The 19,586-nt window shown below is 40.4% G+C and overlaps 1 protein-coding gene across 1 annotated transcript in view; it reads right to left on the reverse strand.

Moving 5' to 3' along the window:
• Nucleotides 1-19,586, reverse strand: part of LOC142075747 (CUGBP Elav-like family member 4) — a 719,152-nt gene that overhangs the window by 610,353 nt on the left and 89,213 nt on the right. Inside the window, exon 2 of the mRNA XM_075137566.1 lies at nucleotides 17,493-17,575. Coding sequence (XP_074993667.1) covers nucleotides 17,493-17,575 — 83 coding nt within the window. The remainder of the gene's footprint in view (nucleotides 1-17,492; nucleotides 17,576-19,586) is intronic.

The following is a 19,586-nucleotide window of genomic DNA, read 5'->3' on the forward strand; positions in this document are numbered from 1 at the left end:
GCATGTACTCTAGAAAAAAGGCCACTGAGGCAAGCCAGCAAGTGTGTAGTCCCATCAGGAGTAATCACAGACTGAAATGGGTTCGTGTCTTTTACTTCCTGACAAACAATTGCTCAGAGTGTATCATCTGCATTTTTTCCTGTCTTCTGAGGACCTGTGTGCCAACTACTTGTACCCTAAGAAGAGAGGACACGCAAAATTAGAGAAGAAATACCAGCTAAGAATGAAACTAAAACTCTTCTGGCCAATAAACAGACCCTGATGAAGTGGGCATCAAGGGAGGATTTTAATTTTCTTCTTGAAAGCAATATCTGTTTCATCTGTATGCCACTTATAAGCGAGCGCTTCTTTCCATTGCTATGTATCAGGATGAACCAGAACTGTACCAAACCCAGTAACACTATGAGTAAACAGTAACTTCCCTGAACTTCATTATTAAAAAGAGCTCTTTATTGATTGTTTTTTAATAATAGAATGCAAGTTATGGGTTATGAGGATTATTTGTTCAGAAATATTAATCAGCAATTATTTTCTCTAGCAAAAATATGGATTTTTCTTGCATTAATGTGGAGAGGGGTATTACTTATTGTTACTCCTTACTTTTGCATTTTCTTGACTGTAGAGGAAGCAGCAAAGAAAAAATCTTGGTGTTTTGTTTTTTTTTTTTTTTTTCCCCCCCAAGGTCCAAGCAGAATTGTCTTTTGAAAATAATTTTAAAAGGATTTTTATCAAATGTCCTGAAAAATAAAACACAACAAAACCCCAAGTTGTGCAGCAAATAGTGTTTTCAGAGTCCTGGAAACTAATGTGAACCTGTACTAATGGGATTTGCAAAATTATTATTTGCATTCAATTTTCAGTGTGTACATCACTTAGATTTTCAGAAAGCTTTTCAGAAGCTCCAAGAGATAGAACACAAAACATCCAAGCTAGTCAGAAAACTGTACATTAATAATTATATTTTCAATTGATCTCCTTTGAAGGTTTGCTTGAAGCTGTATGAAGAAGACTCATAAGAAATAGTTGCCTGTAGTATTTAGTATCTTGTACTGAAAACCATTTATCCAGCTTTCAAAACATATTCTGGACCCACCTATGGCTTCAAAAAACAAAGGTTATATTGAAAGGTTATTTGAACAAGCAAGAATTTTACAGGGAAGTGAGGAACATAAGATATTAAAAAAACCACAAACCATCAGAATGATGTAACAATCACTCAGGCAAGTTTCTCAGCCCTCTCTTTTCTTGCTTTTTACATTGGATTTGTTTATCCTCCATTAAAGTTCTCTATTTTTTACTTGATACAACAAACAAAACGTCCTGCATGGATATATTAAATCTCTCTCCAAAGTTTCAAGAAAGCTGTTCTCCCTTTTTCCTTCAGCCAAATTGAGCCTTTTTTCCCCTCCCCCTCCTTCTGAAGAATTAGGGGGGGGAAGGGCAGAAGAGAGTTTCCTTGTGAAATCAAAAGCTACCCTTGAATTAAGCCTGATAGGCTGCTGAAAATGCAGCACAGAAACGTGTTTCTGTCAATGAAAGACCTTGTTTGTAACCGTAAGGATTGCATGCAGCACGTTGTTTGATCCTGGGAGGACTTTGATCTACGCTAGCACCTCAGATATAGCAAAGGATGTCACTAGGCTTTGGGAAAAGAAGGGAGAGGAAAGAAGGAAAGGGAAGGAAAGTGCAGGTGTGTGGTGCCCAGCAGATGACACTGAATTCTTGATGCATTGATGAAGCAAAACCGGGCTTCAGACAGAGAAGAGCAGGCATCACACCCCTGGAGAGAACTAGATTTCACCATCTACCCCAGAAAATACCATTCTCTGAATTGTATTTTCACAGAAAAGATTCAGTGAAAGCATCTCAGATCAGCTCTGGGCATGGAATTTGAAGCAAATAATTCCTTTACCTACATGACCTGACTTCAAAGCCTTTTGTGAGGCATGAGTGAAATGAAATTCAGTGGTCTCTCCTTGTTTCCAGTAGTCCCACCAGACATGAAAGAGGTTTGACTGAGGCTCAGTGCTGAAAGCATTCTTGAGGGCTGGAAACAGATGCTGATATACAGAAGGGTAGAAAGATCAGGACTCCTGGGCTGCCACACAGCTGTGGCCACTGATGCAGAACTGGTAGGGCAAGATGTATAAGGCAATCAAGGCCAAGAGCCATCCCTAGATGTGAATGGGTCAGGGGTGGGTGCAGGTCTATGATAGCATATGAACTTTTCTGGTGTGGTTTGACAGTGTACAGCTACAGCAGGGAATCTCACTCAGTCTTAAGACAATACAGATAGGACCTATTCTGCATACAAGCAGGTGCCTAAAGTTTGTGCACCTGTGAGCAGCATGGGAGGCCTTGGGCAGACAACAGTGAAAGGAAGTTACCTAGGACTATGTCTTTCATATGCCAATGTGTTATTCCCTCATCTCTCCCCAGGACACCCTTCATTCACAAAAAACCCAACATACAACCTCCCCATGAAGTAATAGCAAGAAAAAACTAAAATTCCCCTTGACAAAAGCCCTCTTTCCCTCCTGCAATTCTCAGACTGGGGGAGAGGACACATATGATCAAGGAAGACAATGAGAATGCTCTAACTTTTCCCTGTGTTCATTGATGCTAGAGTAACTTTGCGGAGCCTTGCTCCCTGCTAACCAGCTTCCGTTTCTGTGCCCTTTGGTGAGATGTGGTGGAACATGATAGGCATCTTGTGTTATGTCTTGGAGAGAAGCAGAGAAGAGAGACACGAGGAATACTTAATACAATGCAGAAGTTCAGTGCAGTGACAATAGACTCTATTAGTCTTGACATGACCCTAATACAAGCATGGGGCTGTTTGTAGGATGCCTCTTTTTATTGAAAAGTATATCTGACCCAAATTTCATTACATATGTCAAATACAGTATGGACAAGTACAGCATGAGTCTAAGAGAAATTCTCTTTTCTTTTGCCTTCTTTTTTTTTTTTTTAGAAAAAAAAGCCATAGTAAGAGTGTCACTCTTCCCTTATTTATTTTCAAGTCAATCATGAGAAAGAGGAAAGAGACAGCCCCTTTCTGAAAAGCAAGAATCATCCTGAGCCATCACCTTATATTGGAAGAAAGCTTTTCCCTCCCAACAGTTATCATCCTTCGTCAGCATCACAGGAATGTCTAGGTCACTGTAGTCAAAAGCAGGAGCTGTCACTGCTAAGTACTGTACACAAACACAGATACATATAAAAGGAAAAGTCCTACTCTGGAGCACTCCAAATGTCTACTAATCAAAGAGGTAACAGTGGGGGAAGGTTAATTAGCTCCATTTTGTATGTAGGATATCAAGGTAAATGTGGGTTCATTGACTTCTATCACGCAGGCAAGCATGGAATCTAGATTTCCTAAATCCTGATTCTGTTTTCAGGCCTCAAAACCACACTTTATCATAGGTATTTTCTCTCTACACTTTCTCACAGCCTCACTTTCCCACCTAAAGGAAGACAAAGGAGACCAGGTTTTTTTGCCAACATCTTAATGAAATCTGAAGTCAGCTACAGTAAACTCCCAGTCTGTATGCCTAGTGTTGTCTCATTACAGCATGTCAAGACCCTACATGTTCTTCTTAAGATCAACCAGGTCTGGTACTGTGCCTCAATGATCCATACAAAAATCTTCACCCACTCAAAAAAATCCTTAGTATTTCAGATAAATTACTTGGTGATTTCTGTAAAAATCACCAAGGAGAGGAGAGGAGAAAATAAAGGAAGCTCACGTGTAAACGTTGCCTTCAAATAACCAAGAATATGGTGAGTAGGAAGCTTAATTGGGGTGGGGAAAGGAAAGCCAGTGTCTGTTCATTTCCTAGTTTGAATTAGGTAAGGCAGGGATTTGTACCGGAGAAGATCCATATGTCAAGAAAATGTCATGCCTGCCTGGGTTGATTTCTGCTTTTCTGCTCCTTTCATTTGAAGAAGAATTTTCTAACAGATCCAAGAAATCAGTCTCAGATAAATGCATGATCAAAACTACTATGATCCCTCAAATGGAAAGGTCTTGAATTGACATTTTCTAGAGAAAATACTTTCATCCAAAAGAAAAAAAGAATCAAACATAAGGCCCTAGCAAGAGTCTTATGCATTATCAAGCACACTGTCTAGGTTAGGACAAAAAGAAAAAAAAAAAAAAAAAGAAAAAGAAAAAAGGAGGAGCCACATCATGAGATAACAGAGACCAGTAGACTTCCAAGTCAAGACATCAATGCTGATTTCCTCTAGATACGCAGAGTCAGTATCTAAGCACAGCATTTGGGAAGCTTAAGCATTGCATGTTAATGTTATCATTGCAAGTGTAAGGGAAACAGACCTATTCGCAGTTAGACTTCTTAAGGAGAAATCAGGGTTAGGAGTTCTATTTGCTTCAGTCAAAGGAGAAATGGTATGAACTGTTCATTCTGGAAATGTGCCTTTCCTCACAGGTTGAAAAGTAATTTTAGAATGGACAAACTGACATATATGGTGACTCATACTTCAGGTTCAAAAGAGTGAATCCAGGTTTTAGCAACTGGTAATTTTAAGTTTGTGTGATAAATACTATGAATTTATTGGTTTAGGATTTCTGTATATCACTGACCTGGTCCCTACTTCAGAAGCTAAATCAACTTACAGAAAAGCAGGTTTTTTTAAGTGGAACAAGAAGAAAATTGGAGCACAGCTTCTATAAATTTGGGTGGGAGTGTTGATCTGCTCAAGGGTAGGAAGGCTCTGCAGAGGGACCTGGACAGGCTGGATCGATGGGCTGAGGCCAATTGTATGAGGTTCAACAAGGCCAAGTGCCGGGTCCTGCACTTGGGCCACAACAACCCCATGCAACATTACAGGCTTGGGGAAGAGGGGCTGGAAAGCTGCCCAGAGGAAAAGGACCTGGGGGTGTTGATTGACAGCCGGCTGAACATGAGCCAGCAGTGTGCCCAGGTGGCCAAGAAGGCCAATGGCATCCTGGCCTGTATCAGAAATAGTGTGGCCAGCAGGAGCAGGGAGGTGATCGTGCCCCTGTACTCGGCACTGGTGAGGCCGCACCTCGAATCCTGTGTTCAGTTTTGGGCCCCTCACTACAAGAAGGACATGGAGGTGCTGGAGCGTGTCCAGAGAAGGGCAACAAAGCTGGTGAAGGGCCTGGAGCACAAGTCTTATGAGGAGCGGCTGAGGGAACTGGGGTTGTTTAGTCTGGAGAAGAGGAGGCTGAGGGGAGACCTCATCGCGCTCTACAACTACCTGAAAGGAGGTTGTAGCGAGGTGGGTGTTGGTCTCTTCTGCCAAGTAACTAGCGATAGGACAAGAGGAAATGGCCTCAAGCTGCACAAAGGGAGGTTTAGAGAAATTAGGAGAAATTTCTTTACTGAAAGAGTGGTCAGGTCTTGGAACAGGCTGCCCAGGGAAGTGGTTGAGTCACCATCCCTGGAAGTATTTAAAAGACGTGTAGATGAGGCGCTTAGGGACATGGTTTAGTGGGCATGGTGGTGTTGGGTTGACGGTTGGACACGATGATCTTAGAGGTCTTTTCCAACCTAAATGATTCTATGATTCTGCGATTCTAAAGCTGATAGTGGACACAAAGAAAAGGAATGGGTGGGCAAGCAATTGAAAGTAGTTGTACATTGATGTGATCTGCAACTGGATGGTTGTGCAGTCACTATATGCTGAATGAAGTTAGTTGCTCACTGTTGCTTTAACCATAATTTTATTGAAGCAAATGCTCCATGACTAAAGTCTTTCTGGGGAGAAAAGACTCCAATTGTCCTCCCCAAGCACCTGGGTTTTGATGCAGGTTTTCTGGGGGGTTGCTTTTTGTGCATGTGTGTGCGTATGTGTGTGTGCATGTGCTATCAGAAAAAAAATGAGAGAAACCAGAAATATTTCTAGGGCAAAAAATTTTAAGACAAGTTTTCTCTGATGGAATAAATGCTTCAATTTTTTTTTTTTTTTTTTTAAACACTGTTGTGTCCACCTGGAACACATCTGATTTTATCCCAGTTGATTTAAGTGCTTTAAAAATGAAGTAAGGAAAAAAAGGGTAATTCACTTTGATTAAAAGGGCATTAGGCTGGATTTCAAAAAGCCATGGGGTAGCATGTCATTTTAGACTAAGTTCAAGGTTAGAGCTGGTATTAAAAGGCAAAGCAAGTGAAATCAAGAGGGTTGCTGTTAAACTTGGCTCTTACAATAGTGTCGGCTTCTGTTTAGAACTCTCTTGGCCTCTGGACAAGGTACTGCAATTCAATAACAGCTAGCAGAGACTTTCTAGGACTCTCAAGGATGTTTTCCGACATATAAATGGAGAGACCTCCAGTGGCTCTGATCTGTATCATCAAGCCACCACAGATAAGTGCAAGACTTCAAGCAACATCTCAGGAGCAGTCCTGGCTGACTGGATGGGTTATGAATAACCATAATAACAACGATTATAAAGAGCATTTGCACATCAGTGTGAAAGAATGAGGAGCAAAGAGGATAAATGTGACTCTTAATCTTCAGCTATCTGCATGGGAAAGTATGATTAATAACTACAGAGGCTTAACATAACCTCCTCAGATAACGAGTGAGGTGGCCTTTTCCGAGCCCTGATTATCCTCTTCTAATGGGCTTCATTTATTGTGTAAACTAATAACCAAGGCCTAAGCACTGCACACTCCAGGGTCTGCAGGAAAAACACTGGGCCCAAATGTGATTAAGTTGGTGAAGATTGCTCAGCAACACAGTGTGTTGCTTGAGCGTGGGGGGGACCAGGAGGAGGGAAGGAGAAGCAACGTATCCTGCAAAGAAATGAAGCAGAAAGTAGCAGTGATCTGCCTTTTAGCGTTGATCTGCTGGCATAAATCCCTTGCCTCTCAACTGGGATTGTAACAAGTTTTCAGCTGGAATTGGTGGAAAGCCAGAATACAGCCCCAAGGTGCTAATACCAAGACAGAGAGGCATTGGTAATGAGGGGATCTGATTGCAATGCTATCCAGAAAGTCAGCAGCAATGCCAGATCTGGAGAGTAACTCGAGTTGTCAGTCAGAGTTTCAGTACTGGAAAGCAAAGAGGAGCTCAAAGAAAGCTGGATTCCCCAAAGTGAATGAGTTCAACAACACAACCCTGGCCCGGAAAAAAAAAAAAAAAGAAATGACCTTTCAGCTCCCCTGGCTGTATCTCTAAAGTGCAAGCACAGCTGAAGGGAGGCAGCTTTACAGGGCATCTAAAGAAAGAGGATAAGATTCTCGTTTGAGCTGCACTGATGTAAAGAAGCTTAAACTCTGCAAGAGTCCATAGAGTTACTCTGAATTTACACCCAGCAGACAAGAGTACAGAATGAGAGCCCCCCCTCACTGGGAAGCATATTTCTTAGCTGTACAATGAACATCACATTAGATTATCCAAACAGAAATAATTGTAAATACCCAATTTATCTGGACCCATTTGTGCTGTCTGCTTAATTGTTGCACTTACTCAACAAGGACAATGAAATTAGTTTGGACAGGCTCACTTTAGAGGCATTACCACTGTGCTATGGCAGCTTGGGTTCAGAGTGCTGATGGAAAAGGTTTAAAGCTTAATAGAATAAAAATAAAAGAGAAACTCATAGCAATATAAATAAATTTTGGACCTCCACTGGAACATGAGACGCTGCCTTTGAAGGGTGTCACCTCTGTATTTCACTCTTTGTAGTGCCTGTACGGTAGTTTCCAAAACCCATACACACCCCACAAATATAAGCATTTTCTCAGGATCCCCTCAGCAGCAGTCTGCTTGTTGGATGCTAGGGACATGCTGTGCTCAGCTTCCCCAGCAGTATCTTAGCCTCTCCCCTCCCAGGTGAAAATGTGTGTAACATCAAGCAATGTGAAGGTGCAACGGTAGAAAAAAATAACAAGCTGGGAGCAGCAGGCTGCTACCACCAAAACACCTAGCCTGCAAGGCTCGCCCCCCCCCCCACCTCACCTCCCTTCCCCTGCGCAGGATAAGCATGGGTACAGAAATCAATCCCTAGTCACTCCCCTGTTGCTCTAAGAAAGAACAGGCAAGAGAACACCGCATGAACAACCCTCTCCTGACTGCCTTGTTCAACAGGAACATACACTGAAAAGCCCACATACACTAAGCCTCATAATTTCAAGACACATCAGATTTACAACGAGCCAACTCTGCTCTCTCTATATGTGTAGCATCACAAAACGTGAAAAGGATCAGTAACTTAAGTCTCTCCCTTTGTCTGGAAAAAGTATGTGAGCTCCCAGGCAGTAGTTGGGAAACACAGTGTTCCCCCTCAGCAGCTGTAATCTCAACTCATTTCACCAGGCAGGCATTATGTGAACACAAGGTAATGTTTCCAGCAAATCTACAAAGGAGATAAGAGATGGCAAGAGCAGACGTGTAAGAGTGAGATGGGACAGAGGAGAAAAGAAGGAGAAAATGTTGTTTGGCCAGACGTGAGACACTAGTGTGACTTTATTGAGAAAGGACACCACTAAGTAATGCAAAAGACAGAAGCAATATCTCAGATGTTTACCAAGGAAGATCTTGACAGTAAGTCAGCCATAAATAAAAAGACCAGAAAATCTGATTCCAGTTATACCACCCTGGAAACAAAATGCTATTCCATTGATCAAAGCTATAAATGAAATCAGAAACTCATGCCAGCATGTCTTATAAGTTACACATTTACCATGCAAAGTCACTACAGTAGCATAGAAATGACTGAGCCATTCACAGAACAAGAGAAAAATAAATTCACTCCATCTGTTTGAAGGAGCAACCTGAGCTTGGAACGGATTAGTTATAGCTGGACAAGACTTGCTCTGCCAAAACCTGCGTACAAAGCCAGTGATCAAAACAGTCATTTTTTTACAACATGCCAAAGAAAATATGCACTAGAAAGTAGCAGAGGCTTTGAGGATTGTAGTTTACCATAACTAAGGGGAAAGGAAAGGAACAACTTCATTCTAGCACCATAGGATTCATTTGGTGCTGAAAATGTATCCATATCAAGGTCAAAATATGGTACAGAACTCAAAGAAATTTGAAGGCACACGTTTTTAAAAGGAATTGCATTTTAGAAAGATGATTTTTTTTTTTTTTAAAGGGGTGAAATGGTGGGAAGGGGAGGGGAGAAAAAGTATGGGAAACAAGATATAAGAAGTTCCCATTAAAGAGAAAAATGGGAAATGCACATTTCTTCTTTGAAAAATAGGTTAGGCTTAATTTTGTCCTTGTACTTACAGAAACTAATCAGAGAGATTTGACATTGCTGGGAACCTGCCAAGTGCAGCAACTCGTACATGCAGTGCCACTGTAAGTCTCTCACTGCAGCTACTCAACAGAGCAAAGTCACTTCAGATATCTACTTGCCTGAACTGATAGTGCAATCTCATGGTCAGTCATTCCCCACAACTTTCTCCCTGCCAAAGTAAGAGTGCAGCAGAAGTGAAGCACAGAAGCTAAATGGGTTACATCATGTCAAGTCCTATCAAAAGTTACCCGTAAGTGGAGAGGTGGGACAGTTTTTGCCACTCCCAAAAGCATTCCAGCTCAGCTAGTTCTTTAAAAGGTGTTCTTAGCTTTAAGCACAGTTTTAAGCTTAATGCACGAATTATGCTCTTAGTCTATTTAATACAGAATACACAGCTTTTTCACAAGATCTGCAGCCAGTGGTTGGATTTCACATGGTAAGGCTTGCAGTCTGTCTACGTTGCAACTGAAAGCCTGTTTTCAACATGCATAGATGTTCCTAACCTACATAGCGTAAGTAGCACTAACAGAAATATGTTTCAGGCAAGATTCAAGTCCTTATTGTATAATCACTCCGCAGGAATTAGTCGTGGAATGTAGTTGCTCCACAGCATTCAAGTCTATTGTTTCATGTTTTCACTGCTATTATACATGCTATTTAAATTAAACTAGACCAAGACACACCTCTATGGGTTTCAAATGATAATAATTTTGGTGGCAGACATACATACTTGATCCATCACTCTTGTGTATGGTCTACAACCTTTATACTTTAAAAAAAAAAAAATTACTTTTGTCTCACTGAGCATCTGAAAGATTTGAAGACATGTATACACTGCATGAAGAAACACAAGGCAGACAGCTTACATCAATGTAAGCTATGAGTAGTACAGCTGCCACTGGTAAACCTGTAGTATAGGTGGGCATATTGCCAGAGGTGAAGTCCAAATCACATAATTATACAGCATCTTAATCTAAGTGCTTTATTGAAAGCTTACGTTGGCCTTGCATTCCAGATCACAATCAGCACAGGCTTCTCCATTACTAGATAGTGCAAGTATGGTAAGTGGCTGTTTATGGAACAGTTAGCCTATGAACAATGATCCCTGGACTAGGTAATGTCACACAATATCATCCATATGACTGAATAGATGAAAAGTAAATTGACTGTTAAAGGGTGCCTGTTCTTCTCTTCCTCCATCTCTCTGTGACTGAGAACATGGGATGAGATGTGGAGGTTTACTGCTTGCAAGTTATTCCTGGGCATATCCCATCATCACTTCAATCAGTAGGGCGATGCAACTGGAAACCCCAGCGTTTAGCGTTCGTTAGTATCCAATGGCCAACACTGTTGAAACGCCAAGACACCAACTGTCTTTAATTCCTATAGTTTGGAGCTGGGACGTCTCTCTAGTAAAAAGCCTGTGGGAGCTACTGAATGGCCCAGCAGGTGTCAGGGATGCTCAGCGCTTTGTGAGATCAGATATTCGGATGCAAAGATTCTTGGTAGAAATCTGTTTCCTCATTTAGAGCTATGGTACTGTTCACGATGACATCATTCCAGCAGTGACAAATATAGCTGAGTCTGCTCTTTCCTACGCCATATAAATCCCTTGACCTCAATCAGATCACTGCTGATTTACACTTGTGTAAATGAAGTCAGAATCAAACCCATGGCATTCACAAATGTAGACCAGAGTAAGCATTACTCATAGACAAGAGACAACCCTTCAGAGGAAGGAAGAAAGATCATTTTCATGCAAATATCCTTAATAATAAGGAACAAGAGATAGAAATAAAGAGTATGAATGAAATGCAATCAAGAACTGCTCTGAGATCAGATTTGCTTCTAACTTTATGATGCTGCATCAGCTGCTCTTAAAGTAGCTTAAGCCCCAAATTTGACCTACCTGAAACTTGTTATATATAATTTTTCATCAGGGATCTGTGAGCTAACTCAATCCCTAGGCTTGGCTTTGAAGGTAGCTGAAGGTGCTCAGCTACTTGCAGTATCTGAAAAGATTTGATTGCTGTGTTCTACGAAAATGGAAACTTTTTTTTTCGCTGAGATCCAGGTTTGCCCTCAAATCGTTACACATTATCTATTTATTTATGCATAAACAGTGGCATTATGGTTTGGAGAATAGGGGCCCTTTGATGGGAGGTAAGCTTGACTAGCCTATGGGAGTTTACTGTTATGCATATAAATGAGGCCATACATACAAATATGCAGAACAGACAAGTGAAAATATACAGCATCTCTTTAAAATGAAATACTTTGATTGCTCCAATCACAAGAAGTTGTAAAACTACCCTGAAGAATTAACAGCCTCAGTACATGCTAACTACATCCATCATAAATTCGTCTTTAGTTTCTGTTATCATATCACTGTCTCTTGGGACCCCCAGTCCTGTCATCATTTGCCCTTTATAATTTATTCAGCTTGTACTTGCCTGAATCCTTTCTACTTATCATTCATCTTTACAGTTGTACATAAAATTAGATTGATCCTCCTATGGCAGACACGTCAGAGAGAAAAGTTGTCATTGAATAACACATAAAGCAAATGAAGGTCCAGCAAAAGCTTTTGTTGAATAACTTGGAAATTGTCCTTTGAGAGCCAAAAGGTGTCAAATTAGAAAGACAAGACAATGCTACCTTTGTAATTTATTTTTTGCACACCATTTTTCAATTGCCACCAAATCTCAAACACATCTGAGAAGCCTTGTTCCTATTTTACATATCAAGGTAAGCTTGGTTAGCCACCACAAATGTGATGAATACACCAGTCGCAGCTGAGATAACAGCATGCATCCAACACACTGGTTCTGTCAGAATGCTTGCAGTGTATCCTTTTCCTCCAAAGCTCTTTGGACTGGGTGGCAGAGAGAGAGTTTACTTTGTATTCTAGAGGCTGCTGTATAGGGATACAGAAGCCAATCTTTAACTAGTGAAATGGAACTTTAATGTTTACCAAGCAGATAGGACCCAGGTGTTTCATCTCATCTGGTGAACAGAACAGCACTGTCAAACTACAGGGGTTTTTAGCAAATGGAAAGTGCATATGGTTTCCTCTCCCTCTCTTGTCCCCTCCCTTCCCCAAAGCAAGATCCAAAACTCCTTTTACTGGCTGGTCAGTCAGAAAGAGGAAACAAGGGATAAAAAAAAAAATAAATCTTTTTAACCATGACATTGACACCCAAAGATTTTAAAGCACTGGAGAATTCCTACAGGACCGGTTTTTGCAAGTCTCTTGCCTCAAATCTGTTTTTATTCCTTTTCATCTTCATTTTTAACTTCAGAAAACAGACATGTTTCTCCCAAGGGAACAATTAAATGTGTTTTCTTTCAAAATCTAAAGGGCATGGTGAGCAGGCTGTGTGTTCAGCAGGCTACTTTAATCAATGGAACCCATCCAGCCTGCCACTGCTGGCCAAATTGCAATTTACATTGGTAGAGAAAACTTTTGAAATGGAAAGGTGTGGGAATATAATACCGTTTTTGGCATAACACAGTGTGCAGGGTGATATGTGGTTTAATGGTTTTCTAACAAGCTTTTGGAAAAAGCTTTGAAACATTAAAAAAGACAATAAGACTGTACAATTACAGCAAGGTCTGCTTGAAGAGTGCAATCCATGTTTTATGCGCAGGACTTCTGAAGTCCACGTGACACTTATGTCTCATTTAAGCCTTATTACAAGGATTCAAGAGGGGCTAGGTTTTGCAAGATACCCTCTTCCCTTCCCCCCCACGCTCAGGTGTCTTTCCTCACATATACATAAGAATTTGAGCTGGATAAGACCAATAACATTGAAAAACTTTTTTTATTATTATTTTAAGCTAAGCACAACATTAGTTTCATTAGAGAGGGGTTTTTTTTGTTTGTTTGAAACTGGTTTAATATGAGTTTTAGGATCTCACTTGTCTTCTAATGTTTAAGATGCATATTTTTGCATATGATGAGTAAGGCAGAATGCATTTTTTTCTAGATGGCAGAAGAAACAAAGGATATCAGGTAAGAAGAAAACTAATTATGTTACGGACCGAGAAACTTAGCATACCAGCAGTACCACTCTCCCTTTCAAAAGGAATAGATACAGCAAGAAAACCCAGTCTATTTCCCAACCTGAATAAGCCCCGGAGATTGCTCAGGCTAACAGTTTCTTAGCTACTTAATTTCATAGTTATTCTTTGTAAGTCTTACAGGGAGGTTTTAACATTATGCAAAGAGGCAGTGCCTCCAACCAAGTATACACAGACTATTCACTCCTGTTGCCTGAGAGCGCCACAAAGAACTAGAGGAAAAAAATGCCGCTGTGCTTATCATACATGAGCTCAGTTTATTTGTGCTATAAATAAAAGTAGATCTTGATAGCGTAATTACATTTCTCAGCATTATCCTCTGCCATTCGCTTCAGAAAGAAAAAAGAAAGGGCAGAAAAAGTTGGCTTCGCTATAATTTGTAATCAAAATGACTACACTTAAAACATAATTTTATTTCTCTGATTTCATTTCCTGTGGAGCTTTGTGGGGCAAATAGATAATATTATACCAAATCTGCAGGCAGATAATTCTCGCATCCCCTGCACTGTCATTGTCTAGATCACTTCCCCCTCCCCCGCCCCATGCTTTCCCCAAGACCATGGGCTGTGGTTTTGATATTGCATTTTATCATTGAGAGATACATCAACATCAGAAATCCCAAGGCTGAATCAACTTTTACTTTCTCTTCTTTCTCTCTCCTGCTCCCCCCAAATTACTCTTCCTTGCCTAATTTGCTTTTTATAGTGTTGGGGGCGGGGGGGGAGGGGGAAGTGGTTTCCCACTATGAAGGATTAGCACAGATTATGGTGAACAGTGTTAATTATAGGTGGGGAAAGAGAATAGTGCATCTCTCCAATCTGTTCTTGATTTCCCCCGTGCCTGTCTGGCTGGTAATAAGCCTTCTTTAATCTGGCAGTCCCCTTGGTGAAATCAGCACCACGGACAGCAATATTGATTGCTTCTGAGAAACCATCCCAGCTGCTCAACCAAATTACCTTTGATATGTGACCTTTAATGTAATTACTGCAACATCAAAGCATTTCTATAAATTATTAAAGAACTAATATACTTCATCATCCAGCTACTCTATTATATGTAAAATAAACAATCACAAGTAAACGCTAGAATTTGAATTGTCCGACACTCGCAAAGTGCTCTTTACACATACATACACACCCTGCTACGTTAACCTTTGTTTTAGGTGTGACGATTTCAAACTGTCCAAAACAGCCTAATTCATTTAGATGAAGAGGATTCAACTAATAATTTGATGTTTTACATTCCGTTCTAGTTGCTTCAAAATATCTATCATGATTCCTCCCCGCCCAAAACCAAAGTGCCATGAAGTCTTTATTAATCAACACATACCTGTTTGGAAATCTTTTGATTATTCCACAAGATGACTTTATGTCCCACATATAACATAGAAATATGTGAAACATATTTCTGTCATCTTACAAAGCACATCCAGAAAGTAATTACTGTAAAATATGTGCATGTAGCCAGTCCACTAAAACCAAAGTGATACACAGCTAAAAGGCAAGGTGTCTGAGTCTGGACACAAACTCTTCATGCTTCACTATTTCCATACATTTGCATTCATGTGCATAGTATTAAAAATGACTCAATTCTGTGTTTTATAACACAAAGAACACAAACAACAATAATGCAAGAGCAGGCAAATACGCAGTTTAGTGGGGGATGGGAAAGAAGTGTCTTGATTCAGTGGTTCACTGTAGTACTACTTTCTTTTTTCCTTTACCAGGCTTGTTAATTATTTTTGATACCTCCTCAGTAATGTTGTTTGTGTCACAAACAGTGGAGGGTCAAGAGAAGGTGTTATATATGTGTCATTTGTGAACTCATGTGAATGAGGACTTAGACCCCTGACCTTATGAGTGCTTTTTATTTTATGGTGATGAACTATGCTTGATATTGTTGGTGCATGTTATCAAGAACAGTCAGGTAAGTCATAAATAATTCTCTGCTACTCACATAGGAACCATAAAACAGTATCCAGGCATGATAGTTTATCAAGAGACAAGGCTGGTTTCCTTAAATAAACTACAGTGACATCATTCAGAGGATGAGTTCAGAAACTTGGCATAAAGCTGTATGCAGAGGGTTTGCTGGTGGAAAGTAAACCTTTATCCTGAGACAAACAGAACTGGAAATGAAAGGAATGGGAGAAGTCAGTGCTCAGAACTCTCAAAACCCTGGTTGCTATTTTAGACAGAGGACTCACTGTTCCTAATTCAACCAGATCCTGATGTGTCACCTTAAAGTGTAAAACAAAACAAAAAAGCCTTCTGAATTCAGCGTGGTCAGTATGAGCTATATGTGGTAGAAATGACATAAATCAAGGAAGAAATGTCTTGCCTGTAGTCTAGAATCAGTCAGCATAACCTCTGAAGGAACTCTTGACTCTAATGCAAAAGTTGGTTGAATTTTGCCACTGTCCAAGACAAGAGTTTTGACTTTAAGAGTTTTGTGGTTTGAAATCTCTAAAATGCAGACCGAGATTCAGAACTGTGGTCATATAAAAAAGTAATTTAAAAAAAAAATCCTAAATAATCACTTGCCCTCCCTCCCCAACTCTGACCCCTCAGTCTCACTGACCCACTATCTTCTTGAAGATATTCCCATCATACAAGTTCAGGATGAAATTTTAACCTCATAGAGAAGATATGAGCTCCATATGCAAGTGAGTAGACTGGCTCCCAATGAGGAGAGCAACGTCTCAGTGAAAACAATTGGAATTCCAGTTAGTATCTTAAATACACAACACCCTTTTCATCACAAGCATATCACTAGTTTTGATAAATATATATTTGATTTCAAGAATATTTCAGAAAATTTCAGGTAAAATTTTACCTGAAACATCCCTATTCAAAATATTTTCTTTTTTTTTGTACATCGAGTTCTATCATTCAGAGGAGAGAGAAGTAAAAAACCACCACCTGTTAGGGAAAAGAAAAAAAAAAGAAGGAAAAAAACCAAAAATCTAAACCCCAACAAGACTCAAGTTACTTTCAATCTGCAGCTAACGAGTTTCTAGGAAAAAAAATAATTCAGAGGGAGTTGTCAGCTGACAGAAATGTATTTTTAGGGAATGAAGTATGTATATATTTACATAAGGTACGGCCTTTAAAGCAAAGATAGATGTAGATGAGCAAGTGCGTGGGCATCTCCATACTGGCAAGGTGGCATAGAGATAGGTAAATAGACCCAGGATGATGGAAACAAGCAGAGCAGAATCAACACTTTCTTCAGCAGCGGATGTGTCTTAGGTTTTGTGGAAAGGTAGGTTATGGGTATGCAGGACTCAGTCATTCAACACCAACTAATAAAGGCAGACTTTGGGATCAATTTCCTCTCAGTTTAGATGCAACCTGGATCCTTCAGGATCCCACACTTAATTACTTGATCACTGACTTTTGTGTCATTGTGAAACCAGCCCTATTCCAGCCACAGGAGTACTGCACTGGGCTGTTTCCAATCCACGTACCCTGGCTGAATCTAAATAGTCTCCCTCTCTCTCTTTCTCTCCCTCCTCCCAGTTACCACTAAACTGGAAACCCATTCCAGCAGGGCAGGTCTTCCCCACATAACGCTGATTCTATTTTTAGTTCTGCTTGTGTTGTCTGAACCTTAGATCTTGCTCATGTGAATAATTTTCCTCATTATCTTGTGTTCGTCTCTCCTCTCTCTCTTTTCTCCTTGTCTCACCGCCTTTCCAATCTGCTACAGCTGCTTGAATACTAAAGTAACTGAGTCAAACCACTTTGTCATCAGGAATATGTTTTCATTCTGTGATAACTCAATAATGTGATCTGTTTCTTGATTTCTTGCTGCCACACCTTGCTTCACAGAAGAAAAATAGTAAGAGGTAACACCTGGTGAGCATTTCTAATATTTCATTGTAGTGGTCAGAATCCTAAAGCCTTTCCTCAGCGAAGTAAGGCTGGTAGAATCCAGCCCGTAACCAGTTAATTACTATTTTTCTGACTCCCAGTAAGAGCAAAAAGCTTTTCATTTTGTGCATGGAAACTGCTTGGGTGGGCTAGTGGTATTTTGATTTTATTAGCACAATGCAAATAGTGAATCATCCAAGCAACCGGACACATTATGCTTCCAAAACCAAGACGGGAATTCCATATGTAACCCATTTTAGATTAAAAAAAAAAAGTTATCAATCTGGACTCACCCCTGGCAGTGTCTTCTGTTCATGCAGTGCACTCTGGGCCTTTAGAGCAGACTCCCTTTCGCAGTACGTTAGGAAGGCACAGCCTGTAAACAAAAGGCAAAACCTCAGTAAAAGCAGTGCTGCTGGGGGCATCTGTTTAAAATGGAGCAAACCACTTTCCCATCATCACCCCATTCCCAGTAAATCAATGATAAAAATCTCTCCTTAGTAGGTCAGTAGTAGAGTCAATAAATGAAGCTATCATCACTTCCTCTGAGCCCTGACGAAAAGTAAGCAACAGTGCGGCTATGAGTGCTTATTTTTGTTTGAACACATGCTTAAGTGCCAGATACAGATATACAGGGTTGCACAGGATTAGGAATCTCAAAGAACCCACATGGTGGCAAGGTGGGGCATGGGATCCCACTCCTGCTGCAGCAGCAGCTCTGGGAACAAGCCCCTGACTGCTGCCATATCATGCTGAAGGTCCCATGCCCTTCTTTTGTATAAAGTACTTCAGGTAAAGGGCATACAAGGACTTGGGACTTCCTACTGCAGAGGACTACGCCTATTGTTTAGCCTGACTTGCATCCACAAGTAGTCTTCCTGTTTGCATCACACCAGAAAACCACTACCCTGCACTTGCTGCTGCAAGGGCTCATTGGCTTCCAGCCATGCAAAGACAACAACAGCAAAGCCCAAACAATCAGTCCAAAACATGTTGCTTTACAGATCATTAGAACTTCAGAGACACTTCAATGGATCATATTTTGATTCTTCCAGAAAGTTGTCTTAGCAACTACAAAGGCTAAAGCCCTGTCATGGTAGGGCAGAGCAAAAACCCTGCTCTGCCTTCTCTCCCCCAACCTCCATGCTCACTTTCTGGTAAAACTGGTCAATGTTGCAATGTCTTATACCAGTCATGTGTGTGTCTGATGTGATCAGATTACTCCTTCTTACTGCAGTATACTGAAAACCTGCCAGTTCCTGCAGCAAAAGAAGTGCTTGTTATGCAGAGGACATTTTCTCCGATGTTACTACAGAACGTCTGCAACCTCGCCAGCTCCTTGAAATGGAGGTATCGTATCTTTCAAGGTTCAGGCAGCATGTCTGTCCATCAAACTGTGGGCATCTTCCAAGAGCAACACAAGTACAGGGAGACTGCCAAAGAAAAAAACATGTCCCATAACCTCAGCTTGACCCACCCACCTTCTCCCCATGCATATGAAAAAGTATGCAACAGGTGAATAAACAGTAGACTATGAACTTTTTTTCATCTCTGATCACCACTGTGATCTTTTTGTCCATACAATGTTCACTGTTTTATCCAAGTTGGTTCCTTAGACAATATTACTGAAGAAATATGTACTTGTTCTTTTCTTCTTTACAATGTTTTTAATAGATTAGTATGCACAAGAGACTAGGGAGATGATTTTTTTTTCCTATAAATATATATTTTTTTTTTTCTTGAAGATTCTCTTGTGGAAGTCACCCTGCTCCTCTCAAAATGAAAGTACAAGCTGGATGAATGTTCCAATTTGGCATGGAAAAAAACCCCTATTTTTTGTCTTATTTCTTACCATATATTGCTTTCTGAAGGTCTTGTTCCTTTCACTTTATTCAAGCCAATCACATTTATTATGTCTCAATAACTGTGACTCAGAAGCAGAAGTTAACAATCAAGGAAGGACACTGAACAGCAAAAGTTTGCATACTCTAGTTGGAATTATTTAGATTAGTTCCCCTCTAACTTTAAATGGATGAGTTTTCAGTTAGTCTGCATCTACCAGAGAAGAGGAAGAAACTGTGGCAGAGAGTTTACAGCTAGTAGAAGTAATGGATTGAAAAGAATCCTTAAAAGTCACCCATAGCTTGATAATCAAATGGGAAACTATGCTTAAATTTAATTTCAGTGCTAAATCACAGGCTGAGAGCTCTCTGTTGACTAGACACAATAAGAAAGTGTCCCTTTAGTAGCAGACATGGAACAGCTGATACAGTCTAATTAGGCACATCACAGTGCGCTGTTATAGAGATAAACTATGCAGTGTAAAGCTCCCATAATGATAGCCATATTTTTCTCCTCATTGTGATGGCCATGACGACAGTTCAGGG

The sequence above is a fragment of the Calonectris borealis genome, chromosome Z (genome assembly GCF_964195595.1).
Source record: "Calonectris borealis chromosome Z, bCalBor7.hap1.2, whole genome shotgun sequence".
NCBI lineage: Eukaryota > Metazoa > Chordata > Aves > Procellariiformes > Procellariidae > Calonectris > Calonectris borealis.